The 21,885-nt window shown below is 45.9% G+C and overlaps 1 protein-coding gene across 2 annotated transcripts in view; it reads left to right on the forward strand.

Moving 5' to 3' along the window:
- Positions 1–6,000: 6,000 nt before the first annotated feature.
- Positions 6,001–21,885, forward strand: part of MRNIP (MRN complex interacting protein) — a 72,959-nt gene continuing 57,074 nt past the window's right edge. For both annotated transcript variants that reach the window (XM_033926926.1, XM_033926927.1), the window contains exon 1: positions 6,001–6,240. In XM_033926926.1, coding sequence (XP_033782817.1) covers positions 6,181–6,240 — 60 coding nt within the window. In that variant the 5' untranslated portion in view covers positions 6,001–6,180. The remainder of the gene's footprint in view (positions 6,241–21,885) is intronic.

Raw genomic sequence — 21,885 nt, forward strand, 5'->3', positions numbered from 1 at the left:
TAGCTGAGGATTGTCTTCTACCCTAACAGAGGATCTTATATACTGTAATCCCTGATTAGCCAGACACTGACTTTCAATGGTCGTTGAAGTGCCAACAATAGTACAAATCTACAGAAACATTATTTAACAATAGCAGTAGCAAAGAGAATGGGATCCAAGTCTCCTCTCCACTACATTCCAGTAACATAGTAAATGACAGCAGATAAAGACATGAATAGTTCATCCAATCTGCCCATTAATTACACATCTTATAAATTAATGATTAACTTGTCTTTTTTCTTTAATATTTCTGAGACATAGACCATAAAGTCCACCCAGTACTGTCCTTAGGTTTCAACTACCAGAGTTGCCATCGAAGCTTACTCCAGTCTATCTATCTTGTCATTTGCGGGATACATACCGTAAAGTTTACCCAGCAATGTCCTCATGTTCCAAGTTACTGGCGTTCCCATCAATGACCTCCCTAACCCATCCTACACCAAATCACCATATAATGGGGCACAGACCATGTAAGTGCCAGTATTGGCCTCAGTTCTTTAATTTTCTAATTAGAGATCCTCTGTGTTTATCCCATGTTTTTTAAATTCTGTCACAGTTTTCCTTTCCACCACCTCCCTTGGGAGGGCATTCCAGGCATCGACCACTCTGTGAAAAAAAAAATTTCCTAACATTATTCCTAAGTCTACCTCCCCACAATCTCAATTTATGCCCTCTAGTATTATCATTTTCCCTTCTCCAGAAAAAATTTGGTTCTACACTATATTAACCCCTTTCAAATGTTTAAATATCTATCATATCTCCCCTGTCCCACCTCTTCTCTGGAGTATACGTATTCAGGTCTTCTGCTTTCTTCTCGTACTTCTCTTGGAGAAAACTTCCTTCCATTTTTGTTGCCTTCCTCTCAACCATTTCAAGTCTTCTTATATCCTTTGCCTCCCAAACTGAACACAATACTCTCAAGTGTGGCTTCCAATGACCTGTACATGATAGTGCTGCCTGACTCACCGATTTAGTGAGTCCTGACATACCTCCACGCTCCTAAAGTAGCAGCAGTAGTAGCAGTGATCGGCTTGGCAGAGAGCACAATGAACAGGTTTCTCCTGGCCTGCCTCACTAGGGCCTTCCCTCTGCCGTGTCACTGATGATGCGGCAGAGGGAAGCCTTGCGGGCAGGCTGTGAGAAGCCATGCTGCCTCTGCCAAGCCAGTCACTGTCACCACTGCTGCTACTTTAGGAGGCATGAAAAGGGGGGGGGGGGTGTCAGCAGCTGCACATGAGGGGGGGGGAGGAGGGAGGAAGAATTGGTGGAGATGGGATGGAGGAGAGGAAGGGAGAGATGCAGTAGAGGTAGAAAGGGGTGAGAGGGAGATATCCTGCATATTGTGGAGGGGAGGGAGACATGCATAGAGAAGAGAGAGGGAGAAATAGAATAGAGGGCAGGGAGAGATGGTGCATGGGGAGAAAGAAATGGTGCACATGATAATGGAGGGGAGGAAGGGAGAGATGCTTCATGGAGGGGAATAAAGAGGTTTGATCCAGGGCACAAGGCAGGAAGAGAGAGAGATATGGTAGACAGTAGGCAAGAAACAGAAATGTTGGATATGGCAGTGGAAGGGAAGGTTCAGAGATGGAAGATGAATGGTGAGCACAGAGAAAGAAGAAAACGTCAAATGAGCAGGAGACCCTGGTGAGTGAGTTAACAGAAGACAAACAGAAACCAGATCCTGGGACCAACATGATTTGAATAATAAAATGACCAGACAACAAAAGGTAGAAAAAATAATTGTATTTTCTATTTTGTGATTACAATATGTCAGATTTCAAATGTATATCCTGCCAGAGCTGGTATTAGACTGGGAGTGTGAGCTAGGACCTAACAGAGATAGGAAAAGTCTTTCTTGTTTATTTTGTTTACACTATAGCGCCGGCATGGGACTGGAGAGGGCAAAAGGGGCTGGGGTGCGTGAAGAGGCTACAAAATAAACCTGCCAGGATGTTTGGAAAAAAACAAACACCCTATTAGGCAGAAAAAAGTGAATCAAATTGAAAATGTTTTCCCTGAATTGGGCAGCACTAATTCAGGGGCATCAACAAGCACAGCAATACTTCCTCGTCTGGTTCCTCCTCTTTCTATATAGCTTAGCATCCTTCTGGCTAAAGCCACTGCCTTATCATATTGCTTCATTATCTTCAGATCCTCATGATGCTATCACGCCACGGTCTCTTTCCCCATCCATGTATATTAGCCTCTCTCACCTCCTGACACATATGGCTGCATCAGATTTCTACTCCCCAAATGCATCACTCTGTACTTCTTGCATTGAATTTTAGTTTGCCAGAAGTTAGACCATTCTTCTAGCTTTTGCAGATCCTTCGTGGTGTCCACTCTGTTACAAATCTTGGTATCATCTGCAAAAAGGCAAACCTGACCTAACCCTTCAGCAATGTTGCTCACAAACATATTGAACAGAATTGGCCCTAGCACTGATCCTTGAGGCGCTCCACTGCTCAGCTTTCTTTCCTCCAAGTGAATTCTATTAACCACCAACCTCTGGTGTCTGTCCATCAACCAGTTTCTAATCCACTTCACCATTTTGGGCCCTAACTTCAGCCTTCGAGTTTATTCAAGAGTCTCCTATGATATGAAGTACCATGTCAAAGGCTTTATTGAAATCTAAGCAAAAGTGTCATATACTGCAGGGTTTTTCAATGCGTGGTATGTATACCCCAGGGGGTACATGGGCCAATCGGGAGTACGCAGGCTGACCGCTGACCACCCCTTATCCGCTCCCTGCCCACCGCCATCGCCACCACTCGCTGGCTCAACTGCAGGAAGGGAAGGGCCTAGCATGGCCCACAAGCCTCCCGACGTCAGAATTGACATCGGGGGGAGGCTTGTGGGCTGTGCTTGGCTCTTCCTGCCCCTTCCTGCTGTTGTGGCGAGCTGCGGCAGCAGTGGACTGCGTGAGAGGAGGCTTCAGCACAGGAGGGAGGCAGGCAGGCTTCAGCGTGGGCGGGAGGGAGGAAAGATAAAGGCAGTGAGGGGAAGGGGGCACTAACTGGGACATAGGAAGGAGGGAGGGAAGGAATAGAAAGGGACAATTGTTGGGCCTGAGTGTGAGTGAGAGGGAGAGAGATGGTGCACATGGGGGAAAAGGAAGAGGAAAATTGGGCATAGAGAGGAGTGCAGTAGAGATGCATGGGGAATAGAGTGAGAGGGAGAAATGTTGGATATGGGTGGAGAGGGAACAGAGGGAGAGATTGAAGGGGATGCAAGGGTGAGGAATGTTGGGCATAGTGATGGAGGGAGAGATGTGGCATGGTGTTGGAGAGGGGTGATAGAAGGAGAAATGGGGCTGGTGGCCAGTAGTGAAAAATGATCTGGGGGATGAGAGAGGAAGAAAAGTTGAAATGATGGAGGGACAGAGAGAGATGCTGGTTGGGGAATGGAATGATGTCTGGAGGAGAGGAAGCATGCAGGAGAAAGAAAGAAAGATTGATGCACAGTCAGAAGGAAGTGCAACCAGAGACTCATGAAATCACTAGACAACAAGGTAGGAAAAATGATTTTATTTTAAATTTAGTGATCAAAATGTGTCAGTTTTGAGAATTTATATCTGCTGTCTATTTTTCACTATCTTTGGTTGTTACTGAGGTGACATTGCATATTTTAGTCATCTGCCTTGACATCTTTGAAAAAACCCAAATATAAATGACTAGTGTTTTAGCCCGTTACATTCGTTATAGTAACAGGTGCTAGAATAGCCCCACCTATACCCTGACTCTGACCCCACCCATGCCCCGCCTCTATCATGCCCGGACCCTGCCTCCCACTGATCTCAGTCCCACCACCTCACCTTTCACCATTTCCTTTGTACCTTTTTGGCCCTCATAGATCCTCCATTGCATTTATCACCCGAGGCGGCAGCAGCAGTCCTGACATACCAATCTTGCCTCCCTCAGTGCCCCAAAGCAGCAGTGGTCCTACCATTTCCATCTCTCCCTTTCCCTCTTTCACACCCTCTACCATCTCTCTCTGACCCTGTTTCACCCCTTTCCCTTTCCTGTCCCCCTCTGTCTTTCCCCAAGACCATCTCTCTCTCCTGCCCCTCCACACTCCCTGAAATCTATCTCTCCCTATCCCCTACCATCTCTCCTGGTCCCCCTAGTAGCCCCTCTGTCCTTCTCAACCATCTGTCTCTCTCTCCTTTCCTCACTTGAGTCCAACATCTCTCCCTTCTCCCACTCCCTCCCCCGAACCTGGGGGGAATCCACTGCTTTATTTTAAGCAGCATAAATTTGTTCTACTCTTTGGGACCTGTGGTCTTTCTCAGTATGGTAGCTCTTATGCTTCTCTGGCTTACTTCATTTTGTTCTCTAGTCACCTCCTACCTCATCCCATCCCTGTACACCATGTCCTCCCTATCTCTCCTCTTTCCCTCCATCCCTGTGTACCGTCTTCTCCCTCTCTTTACCCCTCCTATGGTCTGGTATCTTTATCCTCTTTCCCAGTCTGGCATCTCTCTCCCCTCTTTCTCTTCCCCCTCCCTTTTTGTTCTGGCATCTCTGTCTTTCCCTTCCCCTCCCCTTGCCTTAGTCTTGAACCTCTTCCCCCTCCTTCCTTTTCCTGGTCTGACATCTCTCTATTCTCTCTCTCCCCCACCCCCACCCCCTTTCCCATCCAGTAGTCTTAACATCCCCTTTCATTCCTATTCCTCTTCCTCCCATGGTCTGGCATCTCTATCTGCCCCTTCCCTTTCTTCCCTAGCAGGTCTGGTCCTTTACTTTACTTTTCTCCCCATCCCTGAGGTCCAGCATCTCTTACCCTCACCATGCTATTCCTCCCCATCCCTCACTGCGTGATCCATCCCCATCCCTCACTGCTTGCTCACTGATCTCCTTGCGGTGCTGCTCTAACTCTTTGGTTGTAGGCAGCATGAGTGAAGTAAACACGCTGCCTCTGGTGACCTGGAAGCTTTCTCTCTGCTACTGTTTTCCGCCTATGTGGGGGCAGGAAGCAGTAGCAGAAGAAAAGCTTCTGGGTCACCGAAGGCAGTTTGGTTACTTCACTCATGCTGCCTATGGCCGAAGAGTTAAAGCAGCAGCACTGCGAGAACGATGAGCAAGCACCAGATTTTGTGAGGGGGGGTCGACAGCAGGGGACTCCAGATAGGTGCGTTGGCCTTGCAGTGGGGTGGGTGGGCAGGGGACTTATAGCCACTGGCAGCCTGCAGCCGCCGACAGCCGCAGCGGCGAACACCTTCATCTCACCAGTCCTGCGCAGGAGCAGTGTCCGACCCTCCGCCAGGGCCTTCAGGAGAGTCCTCAGAGCTCGGAACAGCAAACAGGGCCGCGAGTGTGGGGCAGTTATAGGTGCGCATGCGCACTCCTTCCGGCCACGGACATACGGAACGCACAAGTAGAAGTGCACATGCGCCGCTTAGGGTTTTATTATAGAGATAATTAACATTTTCTCTGCCTAGTGTGCTTTGTTGGGTTTTTTTATTTTTAAATTTTGTGGTTACCATTGTGTATTAATAAGATTATATTGTGTGTATATGAAAAATGGATGGAAGAAATTGCATTACAATTAGTAGTAGTATTATAGGGGTAGAGTCAGGGGCAGAGTTTGGGTGGGGTACTCGGTTGCTATTTGTTAGGCTTAGGGGGGTACTTGGCTTGAAAAGGTTGTGAAACATTGATCTATTATACAGGGAGAGGAGCCTCTCAGAACTTAAATTTGATAGTCAGAGGGCTAGTCCAGTATGTTGTAACCCAATATCCTAGCTCCTACGGTTATCAATCTGGATTACTCAAAGTATATGGCAAATTCCAATAGGAATACAGTATCTGTTTTTATTGCTTCCTAACAAGAAATGACAGGAGTTTCCGAAGAAGACCACCTTCCGCTCGAAGGTAGTCGCTCAAAAAGCGCGGGAACCGGAAGCGGAAGAAGAGCGTCGGGGAAATGGTTAAATTGTCGTTTTTGCAGTTAGTGCGCTAGGGATGCTTGTTTTTCATTGCTGCTCTGAGAAAATATTATTTATAATTGCAGACTCGTTTTACCGTGTTTGTGAGTAGGAGAATTATCTTTCAGCACCCTTTTGTATTTCACTGCTGGCCTGGGCCGAATTCTTTAGCTCTATACGGATAGTGCCGGAGGTGGAGCGGCAAAGAGGAAATGGTGCAGGAGTTCCAAGTCCTTGCATGCTTCTCTTGCAAATGTTTCCAGGTTCACCAGGTGCGTTTCCGTGACCCTAGGCATGCGATTTTTCTTAAACTCTGCAGGTGTCCTCTCGCGCATCTTTTAATTCTTGCTGGACTGAGACAACGTAAGCAGCCAGAAGGAAAAGAAATTCAGCTGCCTGGCGTCCAACTCAGTATTTGTTTCTGGTGCTAGTGAAAAAATACATGTAGCTAATTCGGTTATCGTTGCCTACTGACTTTTTATATTTTATTCTCAAAGAGATAGTGGTTTTGAAAGTTCTTTCATAATTCTGGTTATAAAGATCAGAACTCAGATTTACCTAAGAGTCATAATAACTTAGTGCAGAGGGTGCACCTATAGATGGGAGCAATAAATCAGTGAAGCTGACTGTGGTTAGGAAGAAAAAATTGCCACTTTAACAAAGTCAGTCTTGCACCTTTGTTTTCCAAATATTTATTGACATTTTAAATTGTTACAATACAAAAGATTCATAAACATGAACGTAAAGAGAACAATAAGGCCCTGATTCTACATAGTGCGTCCTGATTTTAGGCAGCTTTAGGCATCCTACAGCTGTCTAATCAGCCAATCGGGATGCACGTTTTTTTAAAAAAAATGCTCCCCAGGCAGGCTTTCTATATTGAAGGCGAGGCCCGCAAGACACCTAAGCTCGCCTAAGGGCCTTAGGCGGGCCTTAGGTGAACCTAGGGTGCCCAATCCCTCCTGCTATAAGTATACCGACCGCCCCCCCCCCTCCCGACACTACCGATCGCTGGCAGGAGGGTGCCCAATCCCTCCTGCCAGAAGATGCCCCCCCCCCCCCGACACTACCGATCGCTGGCAGGAGGGTGCCCAATCCCTCCTGCCAGAAGATGCCCCCCCCGACACTACCGATCGCTGGCAGGAGGGTGCCCAATTCCTCCTGCCGGAAGACGCACCCCCTCCGCACCCCCCCCTGCGCTAACAGCCCTCAAACCTCCCCCCAACCAAACTAACCTTTCCTTGTTGGCCAGACGGGACTTGCCCGTCCAGCTGCCAGGCCTGTCTCGTCGAAATGAGGCGGGCCCACCCCTTCCCGGCCCATCCTTCCAAAGCCTAAGGCCTGATTGGCCCAGGCGCCTTAGAGCCTGGGCCAATCAGACCTTAGATTAAGTGGGGATGGGCAGACCCGCTATGCCTAAGGCCTGATTGGTCCAGGCTTCTAGAGCCTAGGCCAATCAGGCCTTAGGCTTCGGAAGGATGGGCCGGGAAGGGGCGGGCCCGTCTCATTTCGACGAGACGGGCCTGGCGTCTGGACGGGCAAGTCCCGTCTGGCCAACAAGGAAAGGTTAGTTTGGTTGGGGGGAGGATTGAGGGCTGTTAGCGGGGGGGGGGGGGTGCGGAGGGGGTGCATCTTCCGGCAGGAGGGATTGGGCACCCTCCTGCCAGTGATCGGGGGGGGGGGGGGGCGGTCGGTATACTTATAGCAGCAGAGAGATCCCTTGCCGCAATAAGTATGGCGGCCACGTCTACTTACAATGTAGACCAGCATTTTGTTGGCCTTCATTGTAAGCGTCTCTTCCTCTACTAGGGAGACGCGTAGGGCCGCCCTTGTTGAGCTTAGGTGTCTTGCGGGCCTCGCCTTCAATATAGAAAGCCTGCCTGGGGAGCATTTAAAAAAAAAAACGTGCATCCCGATTGGCTGATTAGACAGCTGTAGGACACCTACAGCTGCCTAAAATCGGGACGCACTATGTAGAATCAGGGCCTAAATGCTTGTATGTAATAAGGCACAAAATAGAAATGAATAAAGAAATTTGTTCCTGAATTATGAACGAAAACAGTCTAGAGACTTCCACTTTCTGATCCTTAAAGAGTAATTTGGAGAGTTATAAGAAAGGTTGTCTTTGTATTTTTTGTATATCAGTATCCAGTTCCACCACATGTGTAATGATAAATGGGAATTGTCCTTGCAGTTGTTTATGATGACTTTTAAAGCTAGGAAAATAAGTCAAAAAAGGCTTTGTCATCATGGGAAAGTTGTGTGGTAAGAGCCAGTGATTTGAAGAGTATATGTCCAGGGGAAAATGAATCCATAAATGCAAGAATAGCTTTCATCTTAGACCATATGTCAGTCCCCAAAATTTGAAAATTGTTGTAGTGATAAATTTTATGCATAAGAGTACCTACTTGTGACATGACCAACACATGTCGGTAGTTGAGGAATTGCATTACTTGGCTTTTCTTAGTGTCCATAATGCACAGTGTTGGAGAAAGTATAACGATTGTATAATAGCAGAGGAGCAAGAAGATCCAGGACAGTTTTGTCCTTTTATTTTAAAAAAATATATGACAAGATAAGTGATAACCTATGTCACCCAATGAAAAGGGGGCATGGGGATAGTGTAACATACATACACAAATAATCAGACTGATATGTATCAAGTTGTATACGTTATATTTGCTCAAATAGGAAAAAATGAGCATAAAACATTCAAAACTATTCATCGAGTACGGTATATCCTATGAAAATATACATATGTCTCATTACACCAGTCTAATACAGCAACAGATACCTCTCTCCCCTCCCCCTACACATACCTCCCTTACTTCCACCCTTTCCACTGTCCCTAATGCTTTTAAAGGTAGTATATAAACTGTATCTAATACATGGCAGTCCCAAGACTTTACAGGTTTGTATCAATCCTGTAGTGTACCTCTAATGTGTTATTCCATTGGAGCCTGTATTGCTTTGAATCATAGTTTTTTCAATCCCACGATTCTGCTATGTTCACCCCATTTTTATATACATATAAGACAATGTATTCCACCCAAAAAGCACATTTGAAGAATGCATGTATCCATGTGATCTCAATATTGCTTGTATTGCTAGTGCAGATATTTTGCTCATCCAGTAAGTCCCAGCTTGAGTCAAAATAACAGAATGGCATACCAGAATATGTAAGAGGGAGACTTGGGGTTGGAATATTTTGTACGATATTCCATACTTGTTGCCAAAAAATTTGTACCACCAAACAGCTATATAACAAGTGATCAAGTGTACCTCTTATCCCAGGACAAGCAGGCATGATATTCTCACATGTGGGTGACGTCATCTACGGAGCCCCGATGCGGACAGCTTTTTCAAGCAAACTTGATTGAAGATTTAAAGTTTGCTCTGCTGCTCCACGCATGCGTGCCTTCCTGCTCCACTAGAGGGCGCATCTCCCCCTCGTGGCCTCCAGTTCAAATTTTTCCGCCGAGCCTAGAAGACGTGTATTTTAGGCTCTGCCCCAACTGCCTTCTAGCACCGCGATTTTTTCTTTTTTAGTGATTTAGTCGCTGTGTGCGTTTTTTTATTTAATTTTTTTATCTGTTCCTGCTTCTTTTTGACCGACCCGGAGGCTTCCGGGTCGCCGCGGCAGCATGGCTGCTTGGGCCTCGGCCAGTTTCATTTTCCTATGTCCCGGCCTTTGACCGGCTTTAAAAAGTGCACCCAGTGCGAGCGGCTTCTTTCCATCACAGACCCGCATCGCCGGTGCATCCTCTGCCTGGGGGCCGCCCATCCAACCGACTCCTGCCCCCAGTGCGCTATTTTTCAGAACCGGCCCTTCGTCGAAGAAAAGCCCGCATGGCGGACCTTTTCACCGCCGACCAACCCTCTTCCTCGGCCTCGAGGTCGGCCCCGGTCTCGACCCTGGCCTTGACCTCGGCCCCGAATACCTTGGCACCACCTCGAGACTCGACCCCGAAGACCTCGGGACAGCAAAAAGCCTCGGCCCCGGGTAAGTCTCCTCTTCCTTCTTCAGGTTCCGCACCAGCGAAGAAGCCAGCCTCGGGGACACCGGCGACACATGGTGGAAGCCCCATGCTTTCAGCCCCGGCGAAGCCTTCTAAGCCTTCGGGCCGTGCCTCCACCACATGCCTGCTTGTCCTGGGATAAAGCACAGTTACTTACCGTAACAGGTGTTATCCAGGGACAGCAGGCATATATTCTCACAACCCGCCCGCCTCCCCGAGGTTGGCTTCTTTGCTGGTTAAGTGAACTGGAGACCACGAGGGGGAGATGCGCCCTCTAGTGGAGCAGGAAGGCACGCATGCGTGGAGCACCAGAGCAAACTTTAAATCTTCAATCAAGTTTGCTTGAAAAAGCTGTCCGCATCGGGGCTCCGTAGATGACGTCACCCACATGTGAGAATATATGCCTGCTGTCCCTGGATAACACCTGTTACGGTAAGTAACTGTGCTTTTCCACATCGTGTACAAGATGCAGGCAAAAATTTATTGTACCAAAATTAAAATGCAAATAAGTAAAATAAAACCCTTTTACCAATCAAGGGACCCGACACGGTCCGTGTTTCGGACAAACCTTCGTCAGGGGTCCTAATAAATACAAATACAATACAGAAAACATTAAAAACTCTTGTAAACTCTTATAAAAAGTGAAAAGTAACAAGATGGTGTTTATTATGCCATGCTACTAAGGCTTGTGGTCAAGTGACGTGAATGACAAGAAAGAGGGTGTGTGAAATAGTAAGGAAACATGCAAAGTAAGATAAACATCAAGGTAAGTTAAAAAAGAATATAAGGAAAATGATAACGTTAAACAAAAAAACACTATAAGGAATTAGTGACAAAAGAACGTGACACAAAATGGAAAAGTGAGAAATTAAAAGAATAAGTACCCATAGGAGTTTGGTAAAAAAGAGGCACCTACCAGGGTGAAAAAGGTTGGGACATACCATAAAAAAATGAAGATAAGTAACTATATTGAAAAACATAAAGATACAACATGATGTGAACTTATGACCATAAACCAATAATAAAACCAGTAATAGACCATATATAATATTGATATATGAACAGGGCCGCCATCAGAAATTTCTGGGCCCCTTACTGAGCAATCCTATTGGGCCCCCCACGCACCCCTTCCCCCCCCCCGACACCCCTCCTTCTTCCATGGGCCGAATACACACATACTTTTCTGCTAATGCTCCACCTAAGCCAGTCCCTTAAAATCTTCTCACGTCCATTGGGTGATTTGGCATAGAGGAGATATTCATAAAAAGAACGTCCGTCAAGATCTTTACTCATAGACTGTGCCATTTGCTTTAAATCATCTTCCATCATTAATCCAAATTGCACAATTTTTTCTCTGTCTTTGTCCTGAATGACATCTGGCCACATTGCTGGATCCTTCCAGTCAACAAATTTATGAGCAGGCACGGAGAACGCATTTTTAAACAAATGTAGTTTATCCTTGTACTCCTTATGTAATTTTAATCATCTATGGATATGTTTGTATGTTTATTGTTCAAATGGTTTTATTTATTTCCCCAAATTTATTTTTGTTATACGCATTGAAAATATTTGATATTGCGTTTAAATCAAAATCTCAATAAACTTGAAACGAGTGCACGTGAGATTGTGGGAGGGTTAAATACTCAAAACTTAGAAGAATAACAATTTACTTAAAGTTTTTGCTACGCCAGCTTTCTGGTATCTTTACATACAGTGGCGTACGAAGCATATGTAACACCCGGGGCCCATCATTTTTTGGCACCCCCCCCATCTGTAAGAAAAACATGATTTTTAGTAACAAACCACACGTCACACATGAGTACCTAGGAAAAGGCAGCATCTTACATATTGCAGTGAGCAGTACATCAATACACCCATTGTAAAACTAAACAAGCCAGACCAGCACAGATCAATCCTACACCGTCAATCCTAACAGAAAACCATGTCTTTTGAACACACAGAACACAGAAAACACCTTCGCCTAGTATGGAATATGTCATCACAAACTAACCCCTCACTCTGTAGTGTGGATTTTAGCCACAGTGGTAACAGCCCTGACGCTCATAGAATTCTGAGCATCAGAGCTGCTACCACCACGGCTGGCACTAAAAACCCTCCACAGTTTTGTAAAAGGGGGGATAAAATAGAAATACACAGTTTCAACGCTCTAGCTCAGAGGTGCCCAAACTTTTTGAGCTTGTGAGCTACTTTAAAATGACCAAGTCAAAATGATCTACCAACAATAAAATTAAAAAACACAAAGCACACTATACGCTGAGAAAATGTTAATTATCATTCCTATTCTGTTTTTTTTTCAAAGAGGTCAAGGCAGATGACTCTATGCACTGTCACCTCAGTAACAACCATACAAAAATAGACAAATATACCCTCCATCCTTTTTATTAAACCACAATAGCAGTTTTTAGCGCAGGGAGCTGCGCTGAATGCCCAGCACTGCTCTTGACACTCATAGGCTCCCTGCGCTAAAAACCACTATTGCGGTTTAGTATAAAAGGGGACCATATTGTAAAATATAGACAGCAGATATAAATTCAGAACTGTGCATAGTAAGTGAAGGGAAGTTTTCATCTCTGGGAATTTACCCAGTTAACTATTAAGTTATTTGGGCAAATTCCTTTGAAAACTGTGGTAATACTGCCTCCACTTTGCTAAATTTAAAATAAAATAATTTTTCTTACCTTGTCTGGTGATTTCTGGTTGCACTTTCTTCTTCTGACTGTGCATCCAATCTTTCTTCCCTTCTATCAGCCTGTATGCTTTCTCTCCTCCACACCTCATTCCCTCCCCCAACTTTTTCTTCCTCTCTCCCTGACCTTCCTTTCTTTTTTTCTGTTTCTCTTCTTTTCTTCTGTTTCCCTGCCTGCCCTCTTTCTTTCTTTCTCCCTGCCGTTCCCCAAGCCGCTGCTGCTGCCATCGGGAAACAGGACCCACCAATGGATAACAGGCCCCAAAGCCGATGCCGACGCATGCTCTCCCTGCTTCGGGCCGATCAGTCTTCCTCTCCCCGACGTCAGTTCTGCCGTCGGAGAGGAAGTTCCGCCCAGCCAGGCAGCGATTGGCTAGCCCGAACTTCCTCTCCGACTGCAGAATTGACGTTGGGGAGAGGAAGACTGATCGGCCCGATAGATTAGATCGCCAAGACAAAGTGAGTCCTGGGTGATCGACTCACTTTGCCTTGGCGAGCTACTGGCGCCCCTGCCTTAGAACACTGCCTAGGACCCTGGGGGAGCCCGGGCCCCCTGTCAGCTCCGGGCCCCTGAATGCAGGACTGGTAGTACTGCCCTGATGGCGGCCCTGTATATGAAATAAGAACCTAACAACCAATAAAAGGATAAAATATAAAATGGTTGCTGATAGTATGACATTAAACAGGATCATATAAATAAACAAAGCATATGCAATACTACATACAGTGGTACCTTGGTTTAAGAGCATATTATTTGCATTTTAATTTTGGTACAATAAATTTTTGCCTGCATCTTGTACACAGTCTGCAGTTTTGTTTGTTTCTCCTGCTTGGTTTTTTCTGCAGACAAAGTTGGACTTTCTCCTTTGTTTTGTTGCCTTCTTTCCACATCGCAATGCTATCACTATGCTGTGCTTGTTTTATTACTAGTTTACTCAGTTTTACTGGAGTCCATATTGCTTGGCGTGCTACAAAGAGTAGGGATTGTTTAAGGATGCTGATAAGCTGCAAGAAAGTCTATTCATCTGTAACTGGGACAATTGACTTATGCAGGTAAAATTTAGTTCTCTAGACTAGACTTCTTGCAGACCAGCCAACTTACTACCTTCTTGTTGAGCACTGCTGATAATTTTATATCATTTAGAAGCTTCATGCCCCATCTGCATGACCTAAGCAGACATAATGCTGAGAGAAATTGGGACTCAACAATGTGTAGAAAATTTATTATAGTTAGTCTAAATTCTTTGTGCATAAGAGTACCTACTTGCCTAAAAAGAAAGGTTGTCCATTAAAATTACTGATGGAAGACTTCTATTCATGTTGTAAAAATTAGGCTGAAACAGAAATGTCAAGTTTAAAACGCACAGAAAAAAGATATCATGTAGCTTATCCAATGATCTGTTCCACTCCAACATTCTATTATTTATTTAAAATAGCAAAGATGACACACATACGTACGTCTCAATTCCTGAAAAGACAAGAGTCTCCTTGAATCATAACATGTTGTAAGGCTGTGACACCTGTTTATCCATAGCTCCCAAGGGAATTTCTCATTAGTCCTCAAGCTAGGATTGCTCCATAGCAGCCAGTTAACTGATTCTGCAGTTCTTAGTTCAGTAATTTTAGTGCTTGAAAAGAGGAAGCTAAAACCAGATTTGATGCTTTATATAGGGTTAGCCATGTGTTTATAAAGAAAATAATAGGTCACTTTCCAAATCAGACCAGCTCATCCTTAGTTAAGCTTTATATCTGTAGCCAATGGTTATAAAAATTGGGAAAGTTAAGTCCTTGATCTTTAGGCATGTGGTTTGCTTAGTGTAATATGCAGTTATTTACCATTCCAGATAAACCAAGTGAACACTATTATAGAAGTCCATTCCAAGAAATACAGGAATCCTACTCTTTGGATCCGTAGGTGCAACAGGCATCATAAATGTTTCTATGTGCCCTCAGACTTCCTCTGATTAACAGCAAACATTACTCCTTTTTGACTGTTTTATTACCAATTTATACTGATTTGATTGAGATATATATAGATCGCTGACGCAAGTGGATATGCTGAAACACAGCACATGTCGGTTCTATTAATTATATTCCTAAACTAAGAACTAATGAAACTACTGCATTCTTATTCAAATATCATGCAGCTACATGTACCTGCTAAACATATAGCGGTACAAGAATAGAAAAACATTTTTGAAACAATTTTTTTGTATTGACCTTCAGGGTGCAGATGGGAATTGAATCCTTCCAACTGCTGAAAACTTCATCGGTCCAAATTTTATTAAAATCATTTATAAATAATCATTCTTTCATTTTTCTTTGTTTATATTTTTATATAAATATTACTTAACTTAAATTCAGCTTCCTTTCATTAAATGTAACCGCCTCTCCCAACGTGCATGTTTCAAAAGAAGCTTTATTTAGGGTCGAGGGGAGCTGAAAATATAAAATCACAAAAAATTCTAGTATAAAAGCTTCTAATCAGCAATGTGTGTGTATATGTATATATTGCCCCAGAGATTTACTTAAACAATCCTTTTGCCACCAACTTACTTCGTCCTTTTCTCAAAAAGTAAAAGCCATAAGCATACTGATTGTGGGAGCTTGCATTTGTAGTTTAAACATGGCTGCGGTTTGTACTTCAAGTTCATTTATTACAGCTGGTCCCGACGTTAAGATGGAAGCTCTAGAGCAGGGGTGCCCACACTTTATGGGCTTGCGAGCAACTTTTATAATGACTAAGTCAAAATGATCTACTAACAATAACATTTTTTAAAAAACACAAAGCACACTGAAAGGCAGAGAAAATATTAATTATTCATATTCCGGGTTTTTTCAAAGAGATCACGGCAGATGACTCTATGCAATGTCACCTCAGTAACAAAATACAAAAATAGACAAATATACCCCCTCCCGTTTTACTAAACCACGATAGTAGGTTTTAGCACAGGGAGTTACGCTGAATGCCTCGCACTGCTTTCAATGCTCATAGGCTCCCTGCGCTAAAAAACGTTATTATCCCAGGACCTTGTATAAGGAATCCAATTTACGAGGAGCTCCTGGGATAGTCAAGGGAGTCTCAAGATTTTTATAAAAAGTCTCTCTCAAAATATATTCTTGACTGATGGGTGACGGCACCGACGGAGTCCCGGTACGGACAATTTTAGAGTGATTGCACTCTAAGAACTTGGAAAGTTCTAGCAGCCGCACCGCTCACGCGCGAGTGCCTTCCCGCCCGATGGAGGCGCGCGGTCCCCAGTTTCTTAGTTTCCGCGGAGCTAAGAAGATGTATTCTTTTCAACGGCTGTTGAAAAGTACTGTTTTTCGCCTTCCCGCTCGTGAAAATTCTGTGAGGAAGTGTTTCTTCCTTCTTTTGTTCTCTTTTATTTGTTTTTCTGTCGTAAAAAAAAAAAAACAAAACCCTTTATTTTTTTCTCTCGGGTTTGCCCCGGCGGGGCCTGTTGCCATCATCGAGGCCTCGGCCTTCGATTTGGCAGAGGCCGTCTTTACTTTCATGCCCCCTCAGCCAGGGTTCAAGAAGTGCCAGCGGTGTGCACGGCCCATTTCTCTGACCGACCCGCACAACTGGTGTTTACAGTGCCTGGGTCCGGATCATAGGGCTTCCACCTGCACCCGTTGTGCAACTTTAAAGAAAAGAACGTTGAAGAATAGACTCATTCAACAAAAATTACTTTTTGGTGCCGACATGGCTGATTCTGCGGCATCGACCCCGGCGTTGGCTCCTTCGCAATCGGCACTCACTTCTTCGACACCACGCCGGCGTCGCACCAGTCAGGTAAGCCGGCTAAGAAGCCTTCCCCGCTGGAGTGCCCTCCGGTCGCTGTGGCAGTGAGTCCAGTCCTGCCGACCACGAGGCGCCCGCGCAAACGCTCCGCCCCCATAGAGGTGAGTGCCTCGTCCTCGGGCTCCTCATCTTCTGGGCGTCGAGCGGCACCACAGGTACCGCAGAAAAAGAAAGTGGTACTGGTGCCTTCGCTGGACGAGCGAATTGCGGCCGTCCTTCAGGTGCAACTTAAAGAGCAGTTGCAGCAACTCCTTCCTGCTCTATTGGCACCGAACCTTCCAGTCCAGGTCCGGTCTGAGCCACCGGTACCGACAGTGGGGCAGCCTATATTGTCCGCTTCCACTCTATCGGTACCGGTCCATTCAGCTTCCTCGGTGTCCATGCCAGTTCTGGCGCCGGAACCGAGAGCTCTACATCAGGCTGTCCAAACTTCGGCACCGATACAGCCTTTAACTTCTCCCGGTACCGCTTCTTTGAGGTCGGGTAAGTCGCTACAAAATCCCGACACCTTGAACCCTCGACACCGGAGTCTCGGGATCGAAGTTTCCAAATCAGAGATCCTGATCTGTGGGGTGACTCCCGAAGAGCCTCTTCTCTCTGAAGGTTAATGTTCATCTGGTGAAGAGGATCCTTTGGTTCAAGATCCATCCTCTAAACCAGACACTGCCTCTTTCACCTCTTTCTTGAAAGAAATGTGTGAGTCTCTTTCTATTCCCTTGGAGGCTGAGTCCAAGAAATCAAAAGCGTTCCTTGATGCACTGGACTTCGACCAGCCTCCAAGGGAATTTCTCAAGTTACCCCTCCATGATATTTTGAGAGAGACTTTTTATAAAAATCTTGAGACTCCCTTGACTATCCCAGGAGCTCCTCGTAAATTGGACTCCCTATGCAAGGTTGTCCCCATACCTGGATTCGATAAACCTCAGCTTCCACACGAGTCTCTATTGGTGGAATCTACTCTAAAAAAAAGTCTGCGGGAGCTAGTGTGTACGCCTCAGTCCCTCCTGACAGAGAAGGGAAGGCCATGGACAAATTTGGTAAGAGGTTATACCAAAATGCTATGTTAGCTAACCGGTCCGGTAATTATGCTTTTCATTTCTCTTTTTATTTGAAGCATCTCATTCAGAATCTGGCTTCTTTTAAAAAATACCTACCTGACCGCAAAAGATCTGCTTTTCACCAATGTTCTTCCTCTCTGCTCCAGCTTCGGAAGTTCATGGTCCGTTCTATATATGATACATTTGAACTAACCTCCAGAGCCACGGCCATGTCTGTTGCCATGCGTCGTATGGCATGGCTCAGAGTATCAGAACTTGATGTTAACCATCAGGATCGCCTAGCTAATGTCTCGTGTCTCGGAGATGAGCTTTTTGGTGACTCTATGGACTCCACCACCCAAAAGTTGTCCGTTGTCCACACATGAGACTCGCTGGGACACTCTTCTTAAAACCAAGAAGAAGACTCCATCTGTCCGGCCTTTTCGCCAGCAATCAGCCTATCAACGCCGTTATGTGGCTAGACCCTTACCACCAGTTCCTCAGCAGCCTAGGCGTCAACGCCAGCAACAACGGCAACCCCTTAGGACGCAACAGCAGCAACAGGTGAAGCCTCCTCCACAGCAGAAGTCCACGCAACCCTTTTGACTTCGTTCTCCAGGGCATAGCCAGTGTTCTACCATCCGCCCATCTTCCTCTGTACCTCAGCCGTTGGGAGATCATCACCTCGGACCAGTGGGTCCTCAACATCATCCGCCACAGCTACTCTCTCAACTTTCAGACTCTTCCTACCCAAAGTCTGCCAAGAGAGTCTGCTTTGAACACTCCTCAGTCCTCCCTTCTTCTACAAGAAGTTCAATCCCTCCTTCTTCTGAACGCCATAGAGGAAGTTCCTCTAGATCAAAAGGGGCAGGGATTCTACTCTCGTTACTTTCTGGTCCCCCAAAAAATAGGAGATCTCAGACCCATTTTAGATCTTCGCGATCTCAACAAATGCTTGGTCAAAGAAAAATTCAGAATGCTTTCTCTGGCCACTCTTTACCCTCTTCTCAATCAAGGCGACTGGCTATGCTCCCTCGATCTCAGAGAGGCATACACTCACATACCGGTCAATCTTGCCTCCAGACAGTACCTCTGCTTCATGATCAATCACTGTCATTACCAGTACAGGGTATTACCCTTCGGTCTTGCCTCCACTCCCAGAGTGTTCACCAAATGTCTAATTGTGGTGGCTGCTTTTCTACGCTCTCATCATCTTCAGGTCTTCCCTTACCTGGACGACTGGTTAATCAAAACCATTTCTTCTCAGGCAGTGCTCCTTGCCACCAACCAGACCATCCTTTTTCTACGACTACTGGGGTTCGAGATCAATCTACCCAAATCTCATCTCATCTCTACTCAGCGACTTCAATTCATAGGAGCGGTCTTGGACACAGTCCTCATGAGAGCATTCCTGCCGTCCAACCGTCTTCAGACTCTTCAATCTCTATGCCAGCAGGTGCTTCCACAACGCTCCATCTCTGCCAAGCAAATGATGATACTCTTGGGTCAAATGGCCTCGACAGTTCATGTCACCCCCTTCGCACGTCTTCACCTGCGCACTCCTCAATGGACCCTAGCTACCCAGTGGTCCCAAGCGACGGATCCTTGCTCACGACACATATTTGTGACATCGTCTCTTCGTCAATCTCTTCAATGATAGTTGATATCTTCCAATCTCTCCAGAGATTGGAATCTGTTCCATCTACCTCCTCATCAACTAGTCATCACCACCAACGCCTCCCCTTATGCCTGGGGGACTCATTTGAACGAATTTCAAACTCAGGGCCTTTGGATGGCTCAGGAAAAGAAACGTCACATCAATTTCCTGGAACTTCGGGCGATGTTTTATGCCCTCAAGGCTTTCCAACATCTTCTCCTTCCTCAAGTTCTACTCCTTTGCACAGACAATCAAGTTGCAATGTACTACATCAACAAACAGGGTGGGACAGGCTCTCGCCTCTTGTGTCAGGAAGCCCAAAAGATTTGGTCTTGGGCGACAGATCACCAATTATTCCTGAAGGCTATCTACATTCAAGGAGAGCAGAATTCCTTAGCGGACAATCTCAGCAGAATTCTCCAACCTCACGAATGGATTCTAGACCCCTTGACTCTCCAGTCCATTTTCGCTCAATAGGGCACTTCTCAGATAGACCTCTTTGCAGCTCCTCACAATCACCAGCTGCCTCACTTCTGCTCCAGACTCTTCTCACCTCACCGTCTAGCAGCGGATGCATTTCTCCTGGATTGGTCCAATCTGTTCCTGTATGCGTTCCCTCCTCTGCCTTTCATGTTACGAACCTTGTTCAAGCTCAAGAGGGAACAAGCCACCATGATTCTCATCGCTCCACAGTGGCCCAGGCAACATTGGTTCTCCCTTCTACTTCAACTCAGTTCCAGGGAGCTCATTCTTCTTCCACTGTTTCCTTTTCTGCTTACCCAGCATCAGCAGACACTTCTGCATCCCAACCTCCAGTCTCTGCACCTGACAGCTTGGTATCTCTCGGGCTGACCTCAGCTTATTCTCTTCTGTCTCAGCCTGTTCGTTCTATTCTAGATGCTTCCAGGAAACCGGCCACTCTTCAATGCTACCAACAGAAGTGGACCCGGTTTTCTGCCTGTTGTCTTCTTCATCATCATGATCCCACTTCACTTGCAGTGGAGACCTTGTTAGATTACCTTCTTTCTCAAGTCTACTTCCATCAGAGTTCACCTCAGTGCTATTGCTGCTTTTCATGAGCCTGTTCATGGGAAACTTCTCTCGGCTCATCCTTTGGTTTCCAGATTCATGCGGGGCCTTTTCAATGTGAAGCCACCTCTTAAGCCCCCTCCTGTAGTCTGGGATCTCAATGTGGTTCTTTCCGCCTTAATGAATCCTCTGTTCGAACCTTTGGCAACAGCTCCTTTCAAGTTTCTCACTTGGAAAGTGGTCTTCCTTATTGCCCTCACCTCTGCCAGGAGGGTCAGTGAGTTGCATGCACTAGTTGCTGATCCACCTTTCACATTCTTTCATCATGACAAGGTGGTATTGCGTACACATTCAAAGTCTGAATTCCATCTCAACCAATCGATTGTCCTGCTTGTATTCTTCCCGAAACCTCATTCTCATCCTGGAGAACAGGCTTTATATACTTTGGATTGTAAGAGGGCTTTAGCTTACTATTTAGAGCGTACTAAGCCCCACAGATCAACTCCCCAAGTCTTTCTGTCCTTTGATCCGAATAAATTGGGACATCCTGTTTCTAAACGTACGTTGTCAAATTGGCTTGCAGCGTGCATTTCTTTTTGTTATGCTCAGTCCGGACTGACACTGGAAGGTTCTGTCACGGTCCATAGAGTTCGAGCTATGGCAGCATCTGTAGCTTTCCTCCGTTCCACTCCTATTGAGGAAATCTGCAAGGCTGCTGCTTGGTCCTCAGTTCATACTTTTACATCTCATTATTGTCTGGATGCTTTCTCCAGACGGGATGGACACTTCGGCCAGTCTGTTTTGCAACATTTATTTTCCTAATGGCCAACCTTCCCTCCATCCCTCTTTTTGTTAGCTTGGAGGTCACCCATCAGTCAAGAATATGCTGCCTGCTTGTCCTGGGATAAAGCACAGTTACTTACCGTAACAGGTGTTATCCAGGGACAGCAGGCAGATATTCTTGTGTCCCACCCACCTCCCCGGGTTGGCTTCTTAGCTGGCTTACCTAACTGGGGACCGCGCGCCTCCGTCGGGTGGGAAGGCACTCGCGCGTGCGCGGTGCGGCTGCTAGAACTTTCCAAGTTCTTAGAGTGCAATCACTCTAAAATTGTCCGTACCGGGGCTCCGTCGGTGCCGTCACCCATCAGTCAAGAATATCTGCCTGCTGTCCCTGGATAACACCTGTTACGGTAAGTAACTGTGCTTTGCGGTTTAGTAAAAGGGAGCCATAGTGCAAAATATAGACAGCAGATATAAATTCTCAAAACAGACACATTTTGATCACTAAATTGAAAATAAAATCATTTTTCCTACCTTTGTTGTTTGGTGATTTCATGAGTCTCTGGTTGCACTTTCTTCTTCTGACTGCGCATCCAATCTTTCTTCCTTTCTTTCAGCCTCCTGTATGTTTCCTCTCCTCCAGACCTCATTCTCTCCCCCAACTTTTTCTTTCTGTCTCCCTGTTCCCCCTTCTTTCTGTCTCCCTGTCTGCCCCTTTTCTTTCTTTCTTTCTCCGTACCCTCCCCCAAGCCACTCGGTGTGCTGCCACCGCCATTGGGGAACAGCCCCCAAGCCACCGCCGTCCCAAGCTTTCCCTGCAGAAGCGTCGCGCTGACCAGCATTCTGCTCCCTGACGTCAACAAGGCATTTCTCCCCATTC

Source organism: Geotrypetes seraphini, chromosome 18 (genome assembly GCF_902459505.1).
Source record: "Geotrypetes seraphini chromosome 18, aGeoSer1.1, whole genome shotgun sequence".
NCBI lineage: Eukaryota > Metazoa > Chordata > Amphibia > Gymnophiona > Dermophiidae > Geotrypetes > Geotrypetes seraphini.